Raw genomic sequence first — 18,717 nt, forward strand, 5'->3', positions numbered from 1 at the left:
AGCGATATTGGATCGGTCGTCCGTGGACAGGTCGGTCAAGAGCCTCTTTACGACACCGACAAGTGGTGGCCAAAGTGGGCATATCCCCAGCCAAGATTGCCGCGATCATCGACTCGGTGAGTGCTTGAGGAACAAACCATTGACGTCGAGCCTTTTCAAGCAAATACCTTGATGATAGATACTTGTCTCTCAAGCGTATCGATGTGCTTTTTATTAGCAAGCTTCAGTGTTGTGAACCTCTGCCGGTCCACCAAAGGCTCGCCTACACTTGCGTGCATGTCTCGGGCTGACCACAGAGGATGTAAGAGGCCACTCAATAGTCCTCGACTAGCTGCCGATGGATGTGCGCCCGAGCGAGATGCTCGACGCCTCCGAGACGGCCATGCCAGAAGTACCGCAGAGCAAAATAAAAAACAGCCTGCCCGGAGTCGAATCAAGGCGCTGAGGGGAATGTGTCGGCAGAGTGGTCCCAAGCCCCGCCAGGGTGGAGGATGCGGCGTTTCAACTGGGTACCCATAGAGACAGCAGTGTGAGAGCAGGCGGGCATCAAGAGCCAGGGTATCAGAAGCCAGGCAGGATCTCCACGATGATTCGGACTGGCGGTCACGAAGCACGTGGCAACGCGGCTGGCACGACTGCGTGTGCTGGTCGTGTCCCGGTACACAAGGACATGGCGGCTGGTAGCGAGCCGGATGCTGGCAGCCAGACAGCCTAGACAGCATGATCGGGCCCGAGCTCTGCAGCTGGGTTCTCCACGAGTTTCGGGGATGAAATCCCTTCCCGACATGGTGGGGTTGTTGTTGTCTGATCATGATCATGGCCTTGCCTAGTGGGAATTCTAGACAAAGACGAAATGCTGCAGAGAAGTCTGGTCTTGTTTCTTCGCCTTTCTCTTTATTTCTCTCTACCTCTCGCTCTCTTCTCAGCCCTTGCTGAAGAGAGCATGTGCAACGTTTTCATCCACCTCGGTCACCATCTCCATGTCGTGGCAGGCTGTTGTGGTCTCCAGTTGCATGTGGGTTCCACGAGACAACTCTGTTTTGTCGGGACACCAGGGCCCAAGGTGGAACCTGAGACTGAGTTGAAGCTGGAAAACAACAGCTGAGCCCGCAGCAAACTGGGGGCCGGGTGAGGTGTTCTGGACCTCTGGAGGCCGTCTACATTAGTGTAGACTTGTCTAGTCAAAGTGAAGATATCCACCGCGGGATGGGCATATTCGATTCGATGTCGAGGCCTCACCCAATAGTCCATTTCGTCGAGTCCCAACAAGCTGCAGCGCCAACAAGGATGCTCCTCCCTGGTTCCCCACCAGGATATGCCGTCATCTGACGACGAACTGGGATCAGCTGGTGAAGGATTGTTTACAATAGCAACTGTAGCTGGGGGCTCCTTGAATGTCGCGTCCCTGGGCCTGGACAGACGAGATGAGGGCTAAGGATCGGGAAATCAATATCAATTAATCCCACGTGTTATTCCTTGGCACAAAGCCTTCACGCGTCGACTGAGTTTTGCCGTCTCATTCTGCCCTGGGAGAAGAAGAAAATTTTCTCTCGTGCAGACCATCAGCTAAAGCTATTGAATGAGCAACGGCCATGAGCAGATGAGCAATTCTCAGAGCGTGCTCGCCTGCAATGACAGCTCATCTCTGCAGCAGACCGAGCGCTTCACCGCAGGAACAACGTGGAAATTGGCTCGCATCTCCCGTCAAGCTGGGCTTGTCGTGCGTTATCTGGGGCTATCGGCAACCCCACCCGAATCAGCGGAGCGGCTGTTAGCGGAGCTACAAAAGAACTCTACGAACCCGGGTCCCCTTCCCGGGTCCCTTGCTTCCAAGGTTTGCCGTTTCTGCAGGCGGGCAGACTAACAACCTCTTTGTTGTGCCTGATTTCCTGTTCCTGTCCCGTGTGACCGCATCGCGCTGCACGCACTCGACCTGACTGGCCTGGACTCGGTCTTGGGGGGAACGACCGATCTTCAACGCCAGCGCCACTCACGGCATGTGAGCGGGCGACCAGCGTCAGTCACGGCAGTCACAAAGCGACTGTTTCCTCCTGTGACTCCATTTCCGATTTCGAACTCGTGCACATCGCGACCATCCGAGACACGACTCTCTCCTTGCTTTGACACGCAGCGCCAACCACCGCCAGCAAACTACTGCAACCGTCCCACGATCTTTCGAATAAACGAATAAACGCACCATCACGACCTCCTACAGACATGTCTTTCCCCTACTCGCAGCCACTACCTCTCTATTGCCCGCTCGACCACTTGGCACCCGCCCTTATCCTCAATCTACTCCTATCACGAGCCATCCTGTAGCAGTCCAGCCATGGCCGATCCTCACCCCGAGAGGTTGGACCTAGACACCCTGGCGGTGGCTGACAGCCAGCCTGAGACACTGCAGTGCTGCTGTGGAAATACGGACTGCGTCTACTTGAAGCACAACTGCTCTGTTCTTGACAGCGTCGAAAAGGATGTCCACACAGCTGCAAAGCTGGGCCAGGTACGTCGCCTGCAGTCATTCAGCCCCAGAGCCAAGCCGCCACAACCACCTTCCCGTCCGCCCTATTGTTGTCGCGCTTCTGAGCAACGTTGTACATGTACCGTTTCTGTCTCGCTTGTTGTTAGTGAAGCACACGGAAGGCACAGTCGTCTTCGTGGGACCCGTAAATAGCACAAGCGCAACCTGGCAGATATCTTTTACATTCCTCTTCCCATGCGCGCTCTTCCTGCTGTCCTCCTTGCAAGACACGAGCATTCCTGACTCGGTCCACCCCCTTCCAATGTCCGCGCATTTATGTCAACTTGCCCCTGGCGTAGCTGGAACGCCAGCGGCTTCCTATCACACCTGTGTTTCTGTGCTTCAAGATGCGGAACCTCGTTTGGAGGCCTATGACTTCCCAGCGCTGACATTCGCTCTGCAGGCCCTTCTCGCGCGCCACGAGGCATACATGGAATCGGCCGAGCGCGATCGATTCGAGATGCAGTCGCGCATCGAGCAACTCGAAACGGAGAAGAGGACGCTGGAAGCCGAAAACGCGAGGACGATACAGGAGAACCGCGCGCTACTTGACCAGCTCGAATCCTTCAACAACTCTGTCATCGATTCCGAGACACAAATCAGGAGCCTCGAGGCAACACTGCAGAGCTCAGAACAGGCGATCCGGAAGCTGCAAGGCGCCGAGGCGCGAGCAACTGCAATGGAAGACCAGATCGCCGATTTGGAAGCAGAGCAGGAGTCCTTGCGCAATACCCTGGTGACAACCGAGGGCGAGGCTAGATCGGCCATGCAGAGGTGGCGCAGAGCGGAAAAAGGCATCTCAGACCTGCAAGAAAAGTTGGAGAAGATAGAGAGGGAAGCCTGCGAAGAACGAGAACGTCACGCCGAGGTGCTGGCTCGAATGGAGAAGCAACGCTCTATGGAGAAGGATCTCAACACGGCCGCTGGAAGGCTCAAAGGCGCAGCCGCCGCGAAGACGATCGGCGACGGCAGCGGAGGCACAGTTGTTTCGCACTTTGTGCGCGACCTACTGCAGGACAATGCGAATTTACAGGTGGGCATGGCAGAGCTGCGCGAGTTGCTACTGAATTCGAACGACGAGATACAACACCTGCGCGAGCAGCTCATCTTCCACCAGCCCGTGGAAGACAGAGAGAACAGTGCAGCAAGCACACTGAGGGCCGAACTGGACTCCGACGAGAGAGAGCCTCAGTCACCCACGTCGCCGAAATCGCCGGAGTCTCACCAGAGATCGCGGCCAGCAGCATCGGTATCGCAGGAGTTGCACATACACCATCATTACCATGTCGCGAAGCCGGTCGAGCCCAAGAAGCCCAAGAAGAAGCGGCAAAATTTGGTCCCTAGTGTGTTTAACACACCAAGGAACTTTGCACCTTCCTCACCACCGAGCCCCGGCCTACCTCACTGGAGACTGCCGCACACACCCGGTGGGCCAGCACTCATGTCACACTCTGTCAGGGATTCGATATCCACGGCTCCATCAACGAGGTGGTCTGTTTTCTCAGAGCAGCCATCCGACTTCGCACCTTCTTCGGTTCCCAGCTCCCCGGTGTCCAATCGTCGAGGCTCCATATTCGACAGATCGGGCCATGACACATCTTATCCCACTTCGCCAGTCACGAGCATAGACCCGACGTCACCTGCATGGACCAGACACAAAAAACAGCCATCGGATGCATCCAGACGCAAGTTCTCAACTCCAAGACCCCTATTTCTGGACGGCCTTCCAGAGGACGATCAAAGTCCTGCAAGACGCCAAGGAAACAGTAATAGCTCGAGACTGAGAGAGAATTTGCCTACTATAACCACCACGTCCGAAGATGGACCTGGTCCCACGACGGGCGCATCACCTGAGGAACTGATGACCGACTCCACAGGCTCTGGTGACGCTGCGCCTAATGTGCCATTCACTCCCTACTACGACGACTGTTATAACACGAACACGCGCCCTCGCTTGCACCGCGCTGCGTCATCCGAATCTATCATGTCTCTCACTGGAGGACTTGACATACACACGCTCAAAGCCCGCCCGAGTCAACTTTCATTTCGACCCCTGGGTGCCGCAATGGCCGACACTGGACTCAGTGCCGTCACCGCCCGACCGACAATCGCCAGGGGCAGGAGTGGTAGCATGACCTTGCGGGACAAGCTTAGCAACCCGAATTTCCGCTCTGGGGACCGCTCCGCCTCAGCTTCACTCGCATTATCCTCACTTGCGAACACACCAGAAGTCCCTCAACGATCAGCATCCAGCCTCGGCTTTGGAAAGCTTGTAGGCTGGCGACCGTGGGCAAGCGCGAATAATAAGGGCCTCGACAGCGCCACGAACACGCCCACATCTGACAGAAGCAGGAGCGCGTCGCCGAACCCTGCGTCGGTATCATCGCCTGCCACGTCAGTCATTGACGTGCCTCAAGGTTCCAGCAAAGACAGTTCCAAGAAGCCGGCCCCTAAAGAGCTCGCCTTCTCGCCACGTACTTTTGGCATCAATCAGCCTGGAGCCATCCCGGGCTTCCAAGAGTACCTCGCTTATCATCAACGACGAGGACCGCAGGCCAAGGTCGTCCCCGATGTTGTTGACCACGAGGCGCTGAGGGAGATCTTGGAAGAGGAAGGCCTTTAGCTACTCCTGTGGAGCCCGATCCCAGCGCGCGTTGGGTTGGGGCCTGATATGCCCCTCTGGATGAGTGGGATCTGTGATGACCTCGTGTGATTCTCAGCCGTACTAGGCTTGTCAATTTCCTTTGTCTCTTTTCCCTTTTTGAGCGTGCATAAAAATGGGGTGTATTTCCTTTCCAGTCTGATCAGCGAAACAGAACGAACGGTGTGCATTGAATCGGAGTTTGTTTGAGTTGTCTTCATATCCGACACCTGCATTAATCCTCGTTGTTTGTGCTCCCACACGCAACCAGTGTATTACTTGGTCCAGAGCTGCTTGGCCTGAGGATCGGGTGGCCGGGCTGGATTTGCTTGTCTGTTTGATGGAAACTGTACCATTTAAATCCTGTATGAGCAGAAGGAAGTTGCTGTGAAAGGGAAACCCATGGCGGAGGGACTTTGGAGGATGTCTCAGATTGTGTTGGTGTTGCTACATGTATATCTAGACTGTCATGATACCCCCACTGCGGCAGCGGGAGGGAAGAGGCTCCTGCGCTGCGTCTGTGTAGAAGAATGTTAAGTGCTTGTCAATCCTTGCCTAAATACTTTTGGGGGCTCGGATATCCTGCTATGTTAGATCGCTAAATGTTGAGTTTGGAAAGAGTATAGCCTTGTATTTACGTACACAGTAGATTTATTGATACATAATTACAACAACGCAATTGGTAATTAAAACACGATTATGTGTTAGTGAGATGGGTAGATTCTTGAATATGGTTCAGACCAAATTTCTCGAGACATCTACGAAAAAGTGAGCAGCAACTTTGTTACCTACACACGCGCTGTGAGGAATGTTAGTTAGTTCCTGCCGTCTCTAGCCCTCTACTCGATCAGGCCGTCAAACTCACAAGAAGATCCAATCCCTTAGCTCGTCCTCGTAGCCGATGATTTCCCCATAGTCTGAGATAGTATACTTGTAACCCCAGGGCAAATCAATTGGGCTCAAGTCAGCTAGACCAGCAGCGAGACACAACATGGCAATCGACTCAGCGCATATGTAGGATTGCTCCTTGGTGAGACCGGCGAGGAGACGCCAACCACTAGTCGCTTCGTTATCACCGTAGAAATCTATCAGCCTGTATGCCTTACAGTGCATCATCTTGGAAGTGCTCGCCGCAGGAGGAGTCTATGTAATAGTAGTGGGTAGCCATATTGCTGCTGGATACGGTTAGTCTCTCACGATCAGGCAGCACAAGGGCTTGGGGTTTGCGATGAAGAAGCCGCAAGAAGCAGTGGTAGTCCCAATCAGTGGCACACAATTTTCAAAATCGTTCAGGCTGACTGGCACTTCTCTTGCTGGGCAAAACCCTTGAAAGTTTTACAACAGGCAAGTTCAGTTCACATTCGAGGTCTACTTATGCTTTCCGTGGATATGGTTGATACAAAGACATTATCTTCTGAGGAGCATATTTCACAATGTGTTTTGCAACGCGTCCGCATATAATAGGCTTTGTTTATCCCGAGCCAGGTCTTTGTTCTGGACAACGTTTTGTCCATGCACGGATCCCGCAATTCCTCCTCCTCTATTCTTTGTCTGGCTGATACTTGAAAGAAGACATGGCTGTTGGGAGGAGGTGGGGGGGGGGGTTGGAAATGCAGGTATTTGAGTCTTGTTCTGCGGTCTCAATAGATTCTGATGCTGGCATGGCACTACTGCCATGAAGACACCTTGCCCCAGGTGCTATGAGGCGATTATGTAGCACCCACTCAGGTCGCTTACAATCATCAGAGAAGCTACATGAAATGAGGCCCTGCGTACGAGCTGACGTCTCACGCCCCGAGGAAAGCTACATCAGCGGAGAAAGATACCGAAGATTTGACAGTAAGTCAATCCATGCGCAGGGAACTCTTGAGCCTCAGAAGACCCCGTGGAAGGGTAGGTACAAGCGCTGAGCCCTTATGGACAGCCATCACACTCTGATATAGCTCATTTCACGGTATCTAGGTCATGTACAACGCCATTAATGCCGTTAAAAGTTAACAGAGATGATTTCCTGCCTCAGTTCTCTGCTCATGTCATAGTCTGCGAAGGACAAAGTGACATCGGCTTTGGATCTTCCCTTCCTCGGATCGTAAGGCTGAGCGAAAGTAGTGACGTCTGCGATTCGCCTTTCCAAGGGAATCAAAGCTCTTCCTGGCATGTCCCATTTCGTTCTGGCCGTCCAAAGCCCCGCTCCCAAAAGCCACGATTGCGGGTCAAGGTCCTCGGCCTCAAATTGCTTTATCAGCACTTGCTCAAAGGCTGTCACTGGTTCCAATGTGCAGAAGGCAGGCACCAATACCGAATCCGAGAAAGCCTTTGTACCGTGCATACCAGCCTCCTCGATCTCGATGAGCTTTTGCGCCACGACTGCCGCGCTCGTACTCATCCACATGCCTTCCTGCCTCCTTGAGACTCGGAGGAGCCCCAGGGCCCGTCGTCGTAGCAAGGGGTGGCGGCAGCGGAATGCAACTAGCCACAAGGACATTATGATCCCGGGGCCGTCCAGAGACACTACTGAGGGGAGCAGTGGGTTTCTGTAGACCTCCGCCTGGATGAAGAGCGCACTCAATGCGATCATACGCTCGAAATGGGCAAGATGGTTGTCCCAGCATAATTCGTTATAACTCGACTGCGTGATTCCGGCGAGGATAATCAGATGTACCGTTGCGTGGCAGATCTTGAGGAAGAGAAGACTTGGGCTCGCCTGTTTCGCGGGCGTATGGGCACTGCTCAGAAGCTGGAGTGTCTTGTGCTCCCACTCAGCCAAGTCTGCTATGATGTCGATGTCACTCTGACCAGTAATGTCTGTGCCTGGCTGTTCCGTGTCGGCCAGGCCGGCCCCGACCCAGAGCTTCCTCATGATGCCCATCAGCAGATCCTGTGCGTGGGCAAGGCTCTTGATCTCTGGGGCTCTCCTCAGGGCATGAGCTAAGAGCTGGCTCTCTAGGTATGGATAAGGCGCCTGCGAGTCCTGGAATGTGAGCCATTGTAAATCCAGCCTTGCCAAGCTATCAGCCGCGTCGTTGATGTCCAGTTCTGAGACGGGCTTTCCCCTGGCGTCATCTGCTAGCTGACCAACGAGCTTTGTTGCTGCACGGATGTGAACCTGGCTATCGATCCACTTGCCCGTGAGATTGGAGGCTGCGGCCAACGCGATACTGAGGACTAGTATGGCGTTGATGTCGGTCATGGTGCTAGCCATCTTCAGAGCTTGGATGTAACTTGTGCTAGCTTGACTAGCCAGTTGCATCGAGCTTGATTCCAATTCTGTTGTTGCCTCATCGCCGTTGTCGATATTTCCAGCACTTTCTCCAATTACGTGTTCACTGCCGTTTGATCCGGCTTCGGGTGTGGCGAAAGAGACTTGAGAAAGTCGAGACACAACCTCCCATTTCCGCTGCAGCGCACCCAGAGCTGCGACAGCGTGCCACACTGCCGGCTCCACATGGGCAGTCTGTAGCAGGGTGCGGTCCCAGAACCCAGGCGTATCGCCCAAGAGATCGTGACCCGCGGTCGGGGTCACGGCTCTCACGCGGAAGCGGAAGAAGTCGAAGCAGGACACGGCGTCTCCCGGCACCTGAGGACCAGCTGCCAGGACGCGCGATGCCGGCCCGACAACATTTAGCTGGCGGACAGCGGCTGCGAGGGCGCGACGGGAAACTAAATGCCTGGGATACGGCGAGCTTGATTTGTCATTCTGATCATCTGAAGTGCTGCCCTGTTCAGCGGCTGGGGAGAGGTATCCATCGCACTGGCGCTTGGACTGTGCACATCTGGAGGCCTGTCAATCGACCAAACGATCATCTGGTCACCACGAGACGCACCTGTTGCAACTCGGCCTGGTCTCATCGCACTTCACACGACGAATTCTATCCCTCTGGTCAGCGCGGGCCCATGCGTACCTCCTCTACTACATCCGGCCTCTGGGAGGTACGCACCTGCAAGTGATACAGCCGGTTCTTGTCCGCGCTTTCGCCTTGGACTTTGCTTGACGGCTTCGACTGTCGACCATAATCCTGTCTGGGCCATGAGTTGGCATTTGATGTCCTTCCCTGACTGATGACATTTCGGAGACAGCGCTCAAGACAGACGCTAGCAGGGGGCTACCCCCTGCTAGCGAAATAGGGGTTGGCTCAGGGGGCCGTGGCTCTCAGAACCACGACGCACGTGAAATCTATCCGTGGACAAAATATTGAAAGTTTTGAGTATTATACGTGCGCGATCTGGATAAATTTCTTGCTGTTTATTTGGAAATGGCCCAACGCACGTATGGTGGAAGAAAGGCATTGTGCTCAGATACACGTCAGCATCATGGCTGCGCCTCGGAACCGCGCCACAGGAACGTTGAAAGGAAGCAGAATAGCTCTCCTAAGATGCAACACATTGGCAGCTTATCAACCCCCTGCAGGCCCCATAAAAGTTCAATGGTTTCTTTTTTCATTGTGATATTCCAGTCCTCCCAGCTAACCCAGTCCATACCTAGGCAATTGGCCGCAAGGCACAGTCTTTGTCCGACAAATGTTCTACTATCTCCACAAGCCCTTTCCTCCCAGGACATCTTATAGTACTAGCAAAATTCACGCGTGTTCCTAAACACACCATAAGATAATGCACATAATCCTCTCGTTTACTCAGAAGGCCCCGTCCTCCAAAGCCCTCGTCATCTGGTGGTTCATGTACAGCAAGTTAAACTGCGCCTCCTGCTGGTCCATATCCATAATAAAGTCCCCAAACAAGTAAAAAGGCTTTCCCGGCGGCCAGCTAGTATCTCCCTGCTGGTCAATTGTCGTGCTCTCGACATCAACTTGTAAGCTCTGTCGCTGTGCAGACTGCATCAAATGCTCAGTTCCAGCACCAGTATCCAGACTTGCTAATGCGAGAGCTGCAGGCTGGACACATGGCGATGCTGGCAACATTGAGAATTCGTCTCCGCGGACTCCTGTCTCAGGGTCCGCTCCTTAAGCTGCCGGTGCGGCGTCCGCCCTTCAGGTTGATGTAGCTGCACGCAACATCATACAGAACCTTGAAAAGTCTTAGCTCTTTCATAACACTCGTGGAGAACGAGTCAGCCGCTGTCGACTGCAAGTTCCCAATCAATCTTCCGAGGCGATCCAGGTCCTCTTCATTACGTATCTTGATAATGTGGCAGAACAGCACTATGAAGGGAACAAAGGGGGATTGGAGGATGGCCCTAAATATGTCAGCATTTAAGCGAGTATACACCGACGGTGGAACGGTCCCAGTTAATATATATCTCAAGAAACTCCTCCTCCATATTAGCAATAATATTCATGCATGCCTAATGTTCTTCTAGAGCTTGTCGGGCGCTTAACAGGCATTCGTTTCCAAAACTTGTATCTTTGCTCGATTCCACAGCTGCACCTCTGTAAATAAGACAGAACAGAGAGTATTGAATGATCCGATCAATTCAAATAAAGATCTCATGGAGCTCGTCTCCGACAGACTGCTATAGTATATCCATGTATCGCTTCTAAAACGATGTCAGCCCTAAAATGAAGACCATTCTGCAGAGAGAGCGTTATCAGCTGGGGAGGCGGCAGTGCCATACCTCTTCATGGGTTGAATTCATGACTATAGCCTCTAAGTCTGAAGTAAAACGCCTCACTCGGGAAATCCAAATAGCTCGTGATTATAACAACACGGAGGGGTTGTATAACTAATCGTAAACCAAGCCCTGCAGTCTTGCAAGCTCAATCCATTTAGGCATCCAGCCCAAGCCTACCAGGGGGAGGGGGGATTTTTGTCAACATTGCATAAGTATATCAACGGAATAGTAACATAATAGTGACATGCAATTAAGGTTTTGATATGCTTTTTTTATGTGTGTCTTGCATGACTTACACGTCACTGATATGTAGTCATTCCTGACATACTGTGACATGATGTTAACCCTTAATGATGCAGTACGGATGGGTCACGGTGAATCTGCGGTGAATTTGCCGTGAATTCACGGGCACCTGTAAATTTACGGTACTTTCACAGTAAATTTACCGTAAATATATGGTTTTACAGTGAATTTACTATATATATATTTAAATAAAGAAATTTCCCATAAATTTACCTTAAATTCACAAAGAATATTAAATTTCAAACCTTTATTTTCATTATTATAATAGCTATAATTATATACTTTAATTATATAATTACCTTATAAAAAAATTAAGTAAATTATAATTATTATTATTATAATATTATAATATTTATAAATTAAATTATAAAATTTTTAATAATTAATAAGTTAAATAAGTATTAATTTAAGCCTTTTTAAATTATTAAAAAAAATAAAGCTTATTATAAATTTATAATAAATATATTATAAATAAAATATAAATTTAATATATAATTTTCTTTTATATTTTTATTATTACTTTTTTATTTTTAATTAATATAAAAATATTAATAATTATTTTAATTATAAGTAATAATTTTTAAATAAATAAATATTTTTTTATTTATTATTTAAAGAAATATAAAGTTTATTAAATATTATAATAATATTTATTATTTAATAAATTCTTTATAATTATTATATTATTATATATAATTTATTAAAGCTATAAAATTTTTAATTTAAAGTAATTAAGAATTAAATAATAATAAAAAAAAATATTTTAATTTTAAAAAATTAAGTATTAAGTTTAATTCTTTTAAAGATATTTTAAAATAATTTTTAAATTTAATATTTAATAAATATAAATTTAATTAATAATTATAATTATTATTATTAATTATATTAATTAATAAAATATAAAAGCTTAATTATTTATTAAAAATTATTAAATAAAATTTATTTAAATTAATTTTAATTAAAATATATTAAGTTTTTATATAAGCTTTAATAAGTTATTATTTATTTAAATTATAAAATATTAATTAAATATTATTTTTAATTATTAAGCTATATATATTATATTTTATTAATTTATAATATATAAAATTTATATTTTATAAATTAATATTTTTATTATATAATTAAAAAAACTTAAAAAAAAATTAAAATTATAAAGCTTATTAAAAATATTTAAAATTTTTTAAAATTAAGTTTAATATTTAAATTATATTTAAAATTTTAATTTTTATATTTAAATTTAAAAAATTATAAAAAAACTTAAAATATTAATATTATATATATTTATATAAAGTTTTTTTTAATTTCTTATAAAATCTTAAAATTTATAATTTTTAATTTAATTAAAAAATATCTTTATTTATATAAAGTATAAAATTTTTTAAAAAAAATAAAATTAAATTAATAAATAATTATATAAATAATATTATTTTAAATTTTTTAAGTTAGCTAAATTAACTTTAAAGTTAATTAAAATACTTATAAATTTATTAAAGCTAAATTATTATATTTTTTATAATTATTTAATATAAAATTAAATTAAATAATAAATTTAATTTTATTTAAAATATTTAGCTAAGGAAATGCTTTTTTTATTAATAAAGCTTTTTTAATTAAAAAATTATAAAATAAAAACTTAATAATAAAAATCTTTTAATTAAATAATTATTATATTTATTTAAAATATTAATTAAAAAATAATAAAAAAAATTAATTATATAATTATAATTAAAAATATTAAAATTTATTAAATAATAATTATTTACTTAAGCTTAATAATTTTTATAATAATTAAAACTTTAAAAATATTATTATTAAATAATTTAAATTATATAAAAATTAAAATAACTTTTAAAATTTAATTTAAATATTTTAAATTAATAAAAAAATTATTATTTAAAAAAATCTTTAAAGCTTTATTAATTAATATAAAATATATTTATAAAATAATATTTATTAAAAAGCTTAATTAAATTATAATTTATTTTTTTTATTTATTAAATATTATTTATTTATAATTTTAAATAATATTTAATAAAAATAAATATTATAAATTAACTTAAAGAAATTAAAGGCTTAAACTTTATAAAAAAGTTATTTATTAAATAACTTTTATATTTTATAAAATATTATTAAAATCTTATTAAATTAATAATATTATTTTTAAATAAATATATTTAATAATTAAAATATTTAAAAGTATATTTAATAAATTTATTAATTTATAATATTAATTAAATAATTAGCTTTTTTTATAATTTAAAATATATAAAATTAAATTAATAAAGTATTAATTATTCCTTATTTTAATTATTTTTTTATTAATAAAAACTTTTATAAATTTAAAATTAAATTATAAAAAAAATAAAAAACTTAATATTTATAATAAAAAAACTAAATAATAATAAAAAAAGCTTTTTAAAAGATATAATTATTATTTTATTTTTTAGCCTTAATTAAGCTTATTTATTTAATGCTTTTATTAATATATATTAATATATTAAATTTTTACTTTTAAGTATTAAAAATAAGCTAATTATATTAATAAATTTAATTATTTTATTTTAAAAATTATATTTTAAATTTTATATTTTAAAATATAATTTTAAAGTAATATTAAAAATTATTTAATATTTATTAATAAATTTAAAATAATTAAAATAAATAAATAAGCTTACTTTATATTTAAAAATTATTAATTAATAACTTATAATAAAGCTAAAATTAATTATAATAATTTTAATAAAGTATATAATTAAATTTATAACTTTATTAATATTTTAATTAATAAAATAATATTAAGAATTTCTTAAATATTATTATTTAAATATTTAATATAAATAATAATAAGTTTTAATATAATTTTTATTATAAAGATAAGCTAATTATTAAAAGTTATTTCTTTATAAATAATAAGTTAAAAGCTATAAAAAAAGAAATTTTTATTATAAAAAATAACTTAATTTATAAAGTACTTAATTTAAATAAAGAAATTAATAATTTAATTATTTTAATATTAAAAAATAGCTATTATTTTATTAATAAATTAAACTTATATAACTTAATATAAATAAGCTTTAATATTTACTTTATTAATATTAATTTATATTTAAATAAATACTTTTATTTTAATTTTAATTAAATATATTATAAATATAATACTGCTTTTATATTAAAATTATTACTTAAAAAATACTTAAAAGCTTATTTAATAATAAATCTTTATATATTTATTTATAAAATAGCTTAAAGTAAGTTAATATTATATATAAGTTAATTATTAAAAGTTTTATTATTATATAATAAGTTATATATTTTTATTTATATATAAATTTAAGGAATTATAAATAAATTATTATTTATAGCTTATTATAATATTAAAGCCTTAAAGTATACTATTTCTTAAGATTACTTAAAGTATTTCTTATAAATTATAATAAGTTAAGTTATAAAAGTTAATATTTAAAGAATAAGGTATATTAAGGCTATTAATTAAGTTAAATTTAATATATTTTATTAAGTTATTATAAAAAATTACTTAATAATTATTATTATATATATTAAAATATAAATACTTAATTATTTAAATATTAGCTTATTAATAAGTTAAGAATTTATAGTTTTTTATTAAGTTAATATTTTAAATTTAAAAAAAAAAGTTATTTTTAAATATTTTAATAATATATTTATAAATGCTATAATTTTTATTAAAGCCTTTAAATAAATATATATAATTAAGATTAATATAAATATTATAATCTTATTATATTTATATTAAATTATATTAATATTTATTATAAAGTTAAAAAAAATATAGCCTTTTTATTTTAATTTAAATAAAAAGGTTAAGTTAATAGCTTAATAAGTTATAACTTTATAAATATTATTGCAATAAATTAATTATTATACTTTATATATATTTATTAAAACTTTTATTTAAAAATAATTATTCCTTTTATATATAATAATATAAAACTTTTTAATTAAAAAATTAAAGTAAAAGCCCTTATATATATAATATTAATTACTTAAAATAAGTTTTTTTTTTAATATTTAGCTTTATTTAACTTTATAAATCTTTTTAATAATTTAAATTAAGGCTTAAATTATATATTAATATAATATTAAAATATTTAATTAATACCTTAATTAAATAATTCTTTTAATATATTATTATAAAATAATTTTTTAAAGTTTTAAAAATAATTTTAATTTAATAATAAGTTAAAAATATTTAAATTTAAAGATTTATTAAAAGTTAAATTATTAAATAGCATTTATATTTATTAATCTTTTAACTTATTTATAAAAAGGGCTAAAGATTTTATTTAAAAATATTATTAAATATTTAAAGATAATAAATTAATTAATATATTAAAAAATTAATAAATAAAGATATTATTAATAAATAATTAATAAAATTATAAAATTAATAAGCATTTATATTATTTAAGTAAAAAGAATTAAAAAATAATAAATAAACTTATAAATAGCCTTTATTAAAAAGAAAAAGCAAAATAAATAATATTAATTACTCCTTTTAAATTATTTATTTTTATTATTTAATAAATTATTTATAATTAATATAAAGATTAAATAATAATAAACTTAAAAATATTAAATAAAGTTATTATTTTAAATATTTACTCTTTTCTTTTTTAATTTAATATTATATAATAAATATATAATAAAGGTTATTTATTTATAATAAATATTAATACTTTTTTTTATTAATTTATAATTTATAAGCTATATTAAAATAAATTTATTATTATAAGTTATTAAAGATAAAAATAATTTAAAATAATAATAATAAAATTTTATAACTTTTTTATTTATATTTAAAAATATATAAATTATACCTTATAGCTATATAATTTTTTTATTATTATCTTTATTAATAATATTATTATATTCTTTAACTTAGCTATGGAATATTTATAGCATTTATAAATAATCTTTAACTTATTTAAAGTTAAAAATTTATTTTTTTTCCTTAAGAAATCCTTTTTAAAATACTTATTAATAAAATTACTTAGCTTTTATATTAATAACTTAGGAATATATAATATTATTAATTAAATTTAAATTATTATAAAGCTATAATTTCCTTTTATTTTATAATAATTAAAAAAGTTTATTAAATTTATAAAATATCTTTAATATTTTATTTTATATTTTAATTAAAGAATTAATTTATTATAATATAAAAAATTTTAAATGCTTATTATAATAAAAGTTAAAAGTAAGCTATTTAAAGATAACTTTAAAAAATAATATATAAAGAAAGCTAATTTTAATTTTATTATAAAAAAACTTTATACTTTTATTAATTTTTAAATAGCTTTAATAAGTTTAAATACTTTCTTTTATTATAACTTAAATAAATTATTATTTATTTAGCTTAATATATTAAAAAAAGTTAATTTCTTAAATATTTATTTTTAATTAATAAAAAAATGGAAATAAAATAAATATTTATTAATATTAAGATTTTAAATATAATTAATAATATACTTAAGTAAAATTATTAATATAGTTAAAAGGAAATATTAATTAATTAAATTAAAAATAGCATGCCTTATATAATTAATTTAAAAGCTTTAAACTATAATTAAATTTAATTACTTATAATTAATTTATATTTTAATTAATTATGCCATAACTATTAAAATTATTAATTATACCTTTATAAAGATAATAAATAAAATAAAGATAAATCTTAAGCTTATTTTAACTTTAAAATACCTTAGCTAATATTAGCTTTTAATATATTATATATTAAGAATAATTAATATTATTGCTAATATATTATTATAACTATTAATATATTAGCTAACTATTAATAATAAAGGAGTTTTAAATAAACTCCTTAATTTAACTATCCATACCTTATTTAAAACCTAATTTAACCTAAACTTTAAAAATAAAATACTAAAGGCATACTTTAAAAATAAGAAATAATTTAAAATTAAAAGCTAACTTTAGCAGCTAAATATTAATATTAATATATCATTGTTATGGGCTGGCCCCAGAGGGGCTGCAGGCTGGCTAGCGCCTTCTCCCATAAGCTGTAAAGCAGTAACCTTTTAATTAGGCTAAAAGATATATAATAATCCAAGCTTTCTTGGATTACCTAGCCACACTATATAAGGCTTAAGTAATAGCCTAAGCCCATTATATAGCCCCTTCCCTTAAGGCCCCTTTAATATAGTGGTATAATTACCCTTAAGGCTTACCCATAATATTGCCTTTTTAAGCTAGGGATTTTCTTTATAAAAAGGGTGCCTGCATAATTGCGGTAGATATAACTTAAACTCTTAACCTTAAAGCTTAAATTATTTATTATGGGCTGGCCTTAAAGGGGCTGCAGGCTGGCTAGTGCTTTCTTTTATAAGCTGCAAAGCAGCAACCTTTTAACTAGGTTAAAAGGTATGTAATAATCCAAGCTTCCTTGGATTACCTAGCTACACTATATAAGGCTTGGGTAATAGCCCAAGCTCATTACAATTATTTAAATTAAATAATAATAATTTCCTTCATTTTAAAAACTATAATAAGAAGCGTTAATTATATATTTTTTTAAAAGTAATAAAACTTATTATAGCTAATGCTTATAATTTTAAATATTACTTTAAGGAAGAAAGGGTTTATTAAGAATTAAAAAATTTATTTATTATTAAAAATTATTAATATAAAATGCATAAATATTTAAATACTTGCTTAATATATATTATAAATTAAAATGATAATTAAAAATTATTAAAAAAGATATAATTTATCCTTTCATTATTAATATCATTTTATATTATTATTATAAACTTTATTATAAACCTTTTAAAAGTATTAGCGATATATACTTTATAAGAAATATTATAAGCTTTTTTTTTTAATTTATTCTTATTTATTATAAATAAATATATTAAAGCTTCTTTTATTATTTTAAGAAATATTATATATATAATAAAAGATTAAGTAAAAATTATATTTAAAACCCTTTATTTAAGTAATTAAGAAATCTTAAAATATATTATTTTTAATTAAGATTATAAATTCCTTTTTAAGTTTTAATAAAAACTTTAAAGAAGTTTAAACTTAAAACTTTTTTTTTTATTATATAGTATTTATAAATTAATAGCTAATTTAAAGTTAAAAATTAAATAATTAAAATAATAATATAAATAATAATAATTATTTATTTAAATTATAAATAAATAAATTTAATATTATTATTATAGTTTAACCTTAATAATATATATAATATAGTAATAAAGTATTTTATTAATTAAATACTTTATAGCTTTAATTTATTTATATTATTATTATTAATAAATTAAGGGTTTGCTTAACTTTATAAGCTATATTAAAAGGAAGTTTAAATTGTAATTATTAAGACTTAAATGGTTGTTAAGTAATAATATAATAAGAAGCATTATTAAATATAGTTTTAATTAAGAGATTAAGTATATATATTTTTAGGAAAAGGATATAACTTATTAAGGAAATTAATATATAAGTTTTTTTAATAATAAATAAAATTATTTAAGATTTAAGAAAAGGTAGGTAAGCTTATATATTAATTAATGCTTTTATTATATATAAATATATATATAATAATTTTAATTATTTAATTATTTTTAGTTTAGCTATTAAGCTTTAACTTATATAGTTATGATTTTTTATTAA

General features: G+C 35.7%; 3 protein-coding genes across 3 annotated transcripts; 1 reads left to right on the top strand and 2 right to left on the bottom strand.

Annotated features, from left to right (window-relative positions):
• Positions 1–2,329: 2,329 nt before the first annotated feature.
• INS49_012528 (uncharacterized protein) lies at positions 2,330–5,144 on the top strand (the record flags this gene model as incomplete). Its single annotated transcript, XM_043173231.1, has 3 exons — positions 2,330–2,503; positions 2,925–3,864; positions 4,399–5,144. The coding sequence occupies 3 exons, from the start codon at positions 2,330–2,332 to the stop codon at positions 5,142–5,144; spliced, it is 1,860 nt and encodes a 619-aa protein (XP_043022528.1).
• Positions 5,145–5,946: 802 nt separating this feature from the next.
• INS49_012529 (uncharacterized protein) lies at positions 5,947–6,278 on the bottom strand (the record flags this gene model as incomplete). Its single annotated transcript, XM_043173232.1, has 2 exons — positions 5,947–5,950; positions 6,028–6,278. The coding sequence occupies 2 exons, from the start codon at positions 6,276–6,278 to the stop codon at positions 5,947–5,949; spliced, it is 255 nt and encodes an 84-aa protein (XP_043022529.1).
• Positions 6,279–7,149: 871 nt separating this feature from the next.
• On the bottom strand, positions 7,150–11,064 carry INS49_012530 (uncharacterized protein; the record flags this gene model as incomplete). The annotated part of the gene is made up of 2 exons (XM_043173233.1): positions 7,150–8,891; positions 11,025–11,064. The coding sequence occupies 2 exons, from the start codon at positions 11,062–11,064 to the stop codon at positions 7,150–7,152; spliced, it is 1,782 nt and encodes a 593-aa protein (XP_043022530.1).
• Positions 11,065–18,717: the final 7,653 nt, after the last annotated feature.

Source organism: Diaporthe citri, assembly GCF_014595645.1.
Source record: "Diaporthe citri strain NFHF-8-4 chromosome Unknown scaffold_6, whole genome shotgun sequence".
Classification (NCBI taxonomy): Eukaryota; Fungi; Ascomycota; class Sordariomycetes; order Diaporthales; family Diaporthaceae; genus Diaporthe; species Diaporthe citri.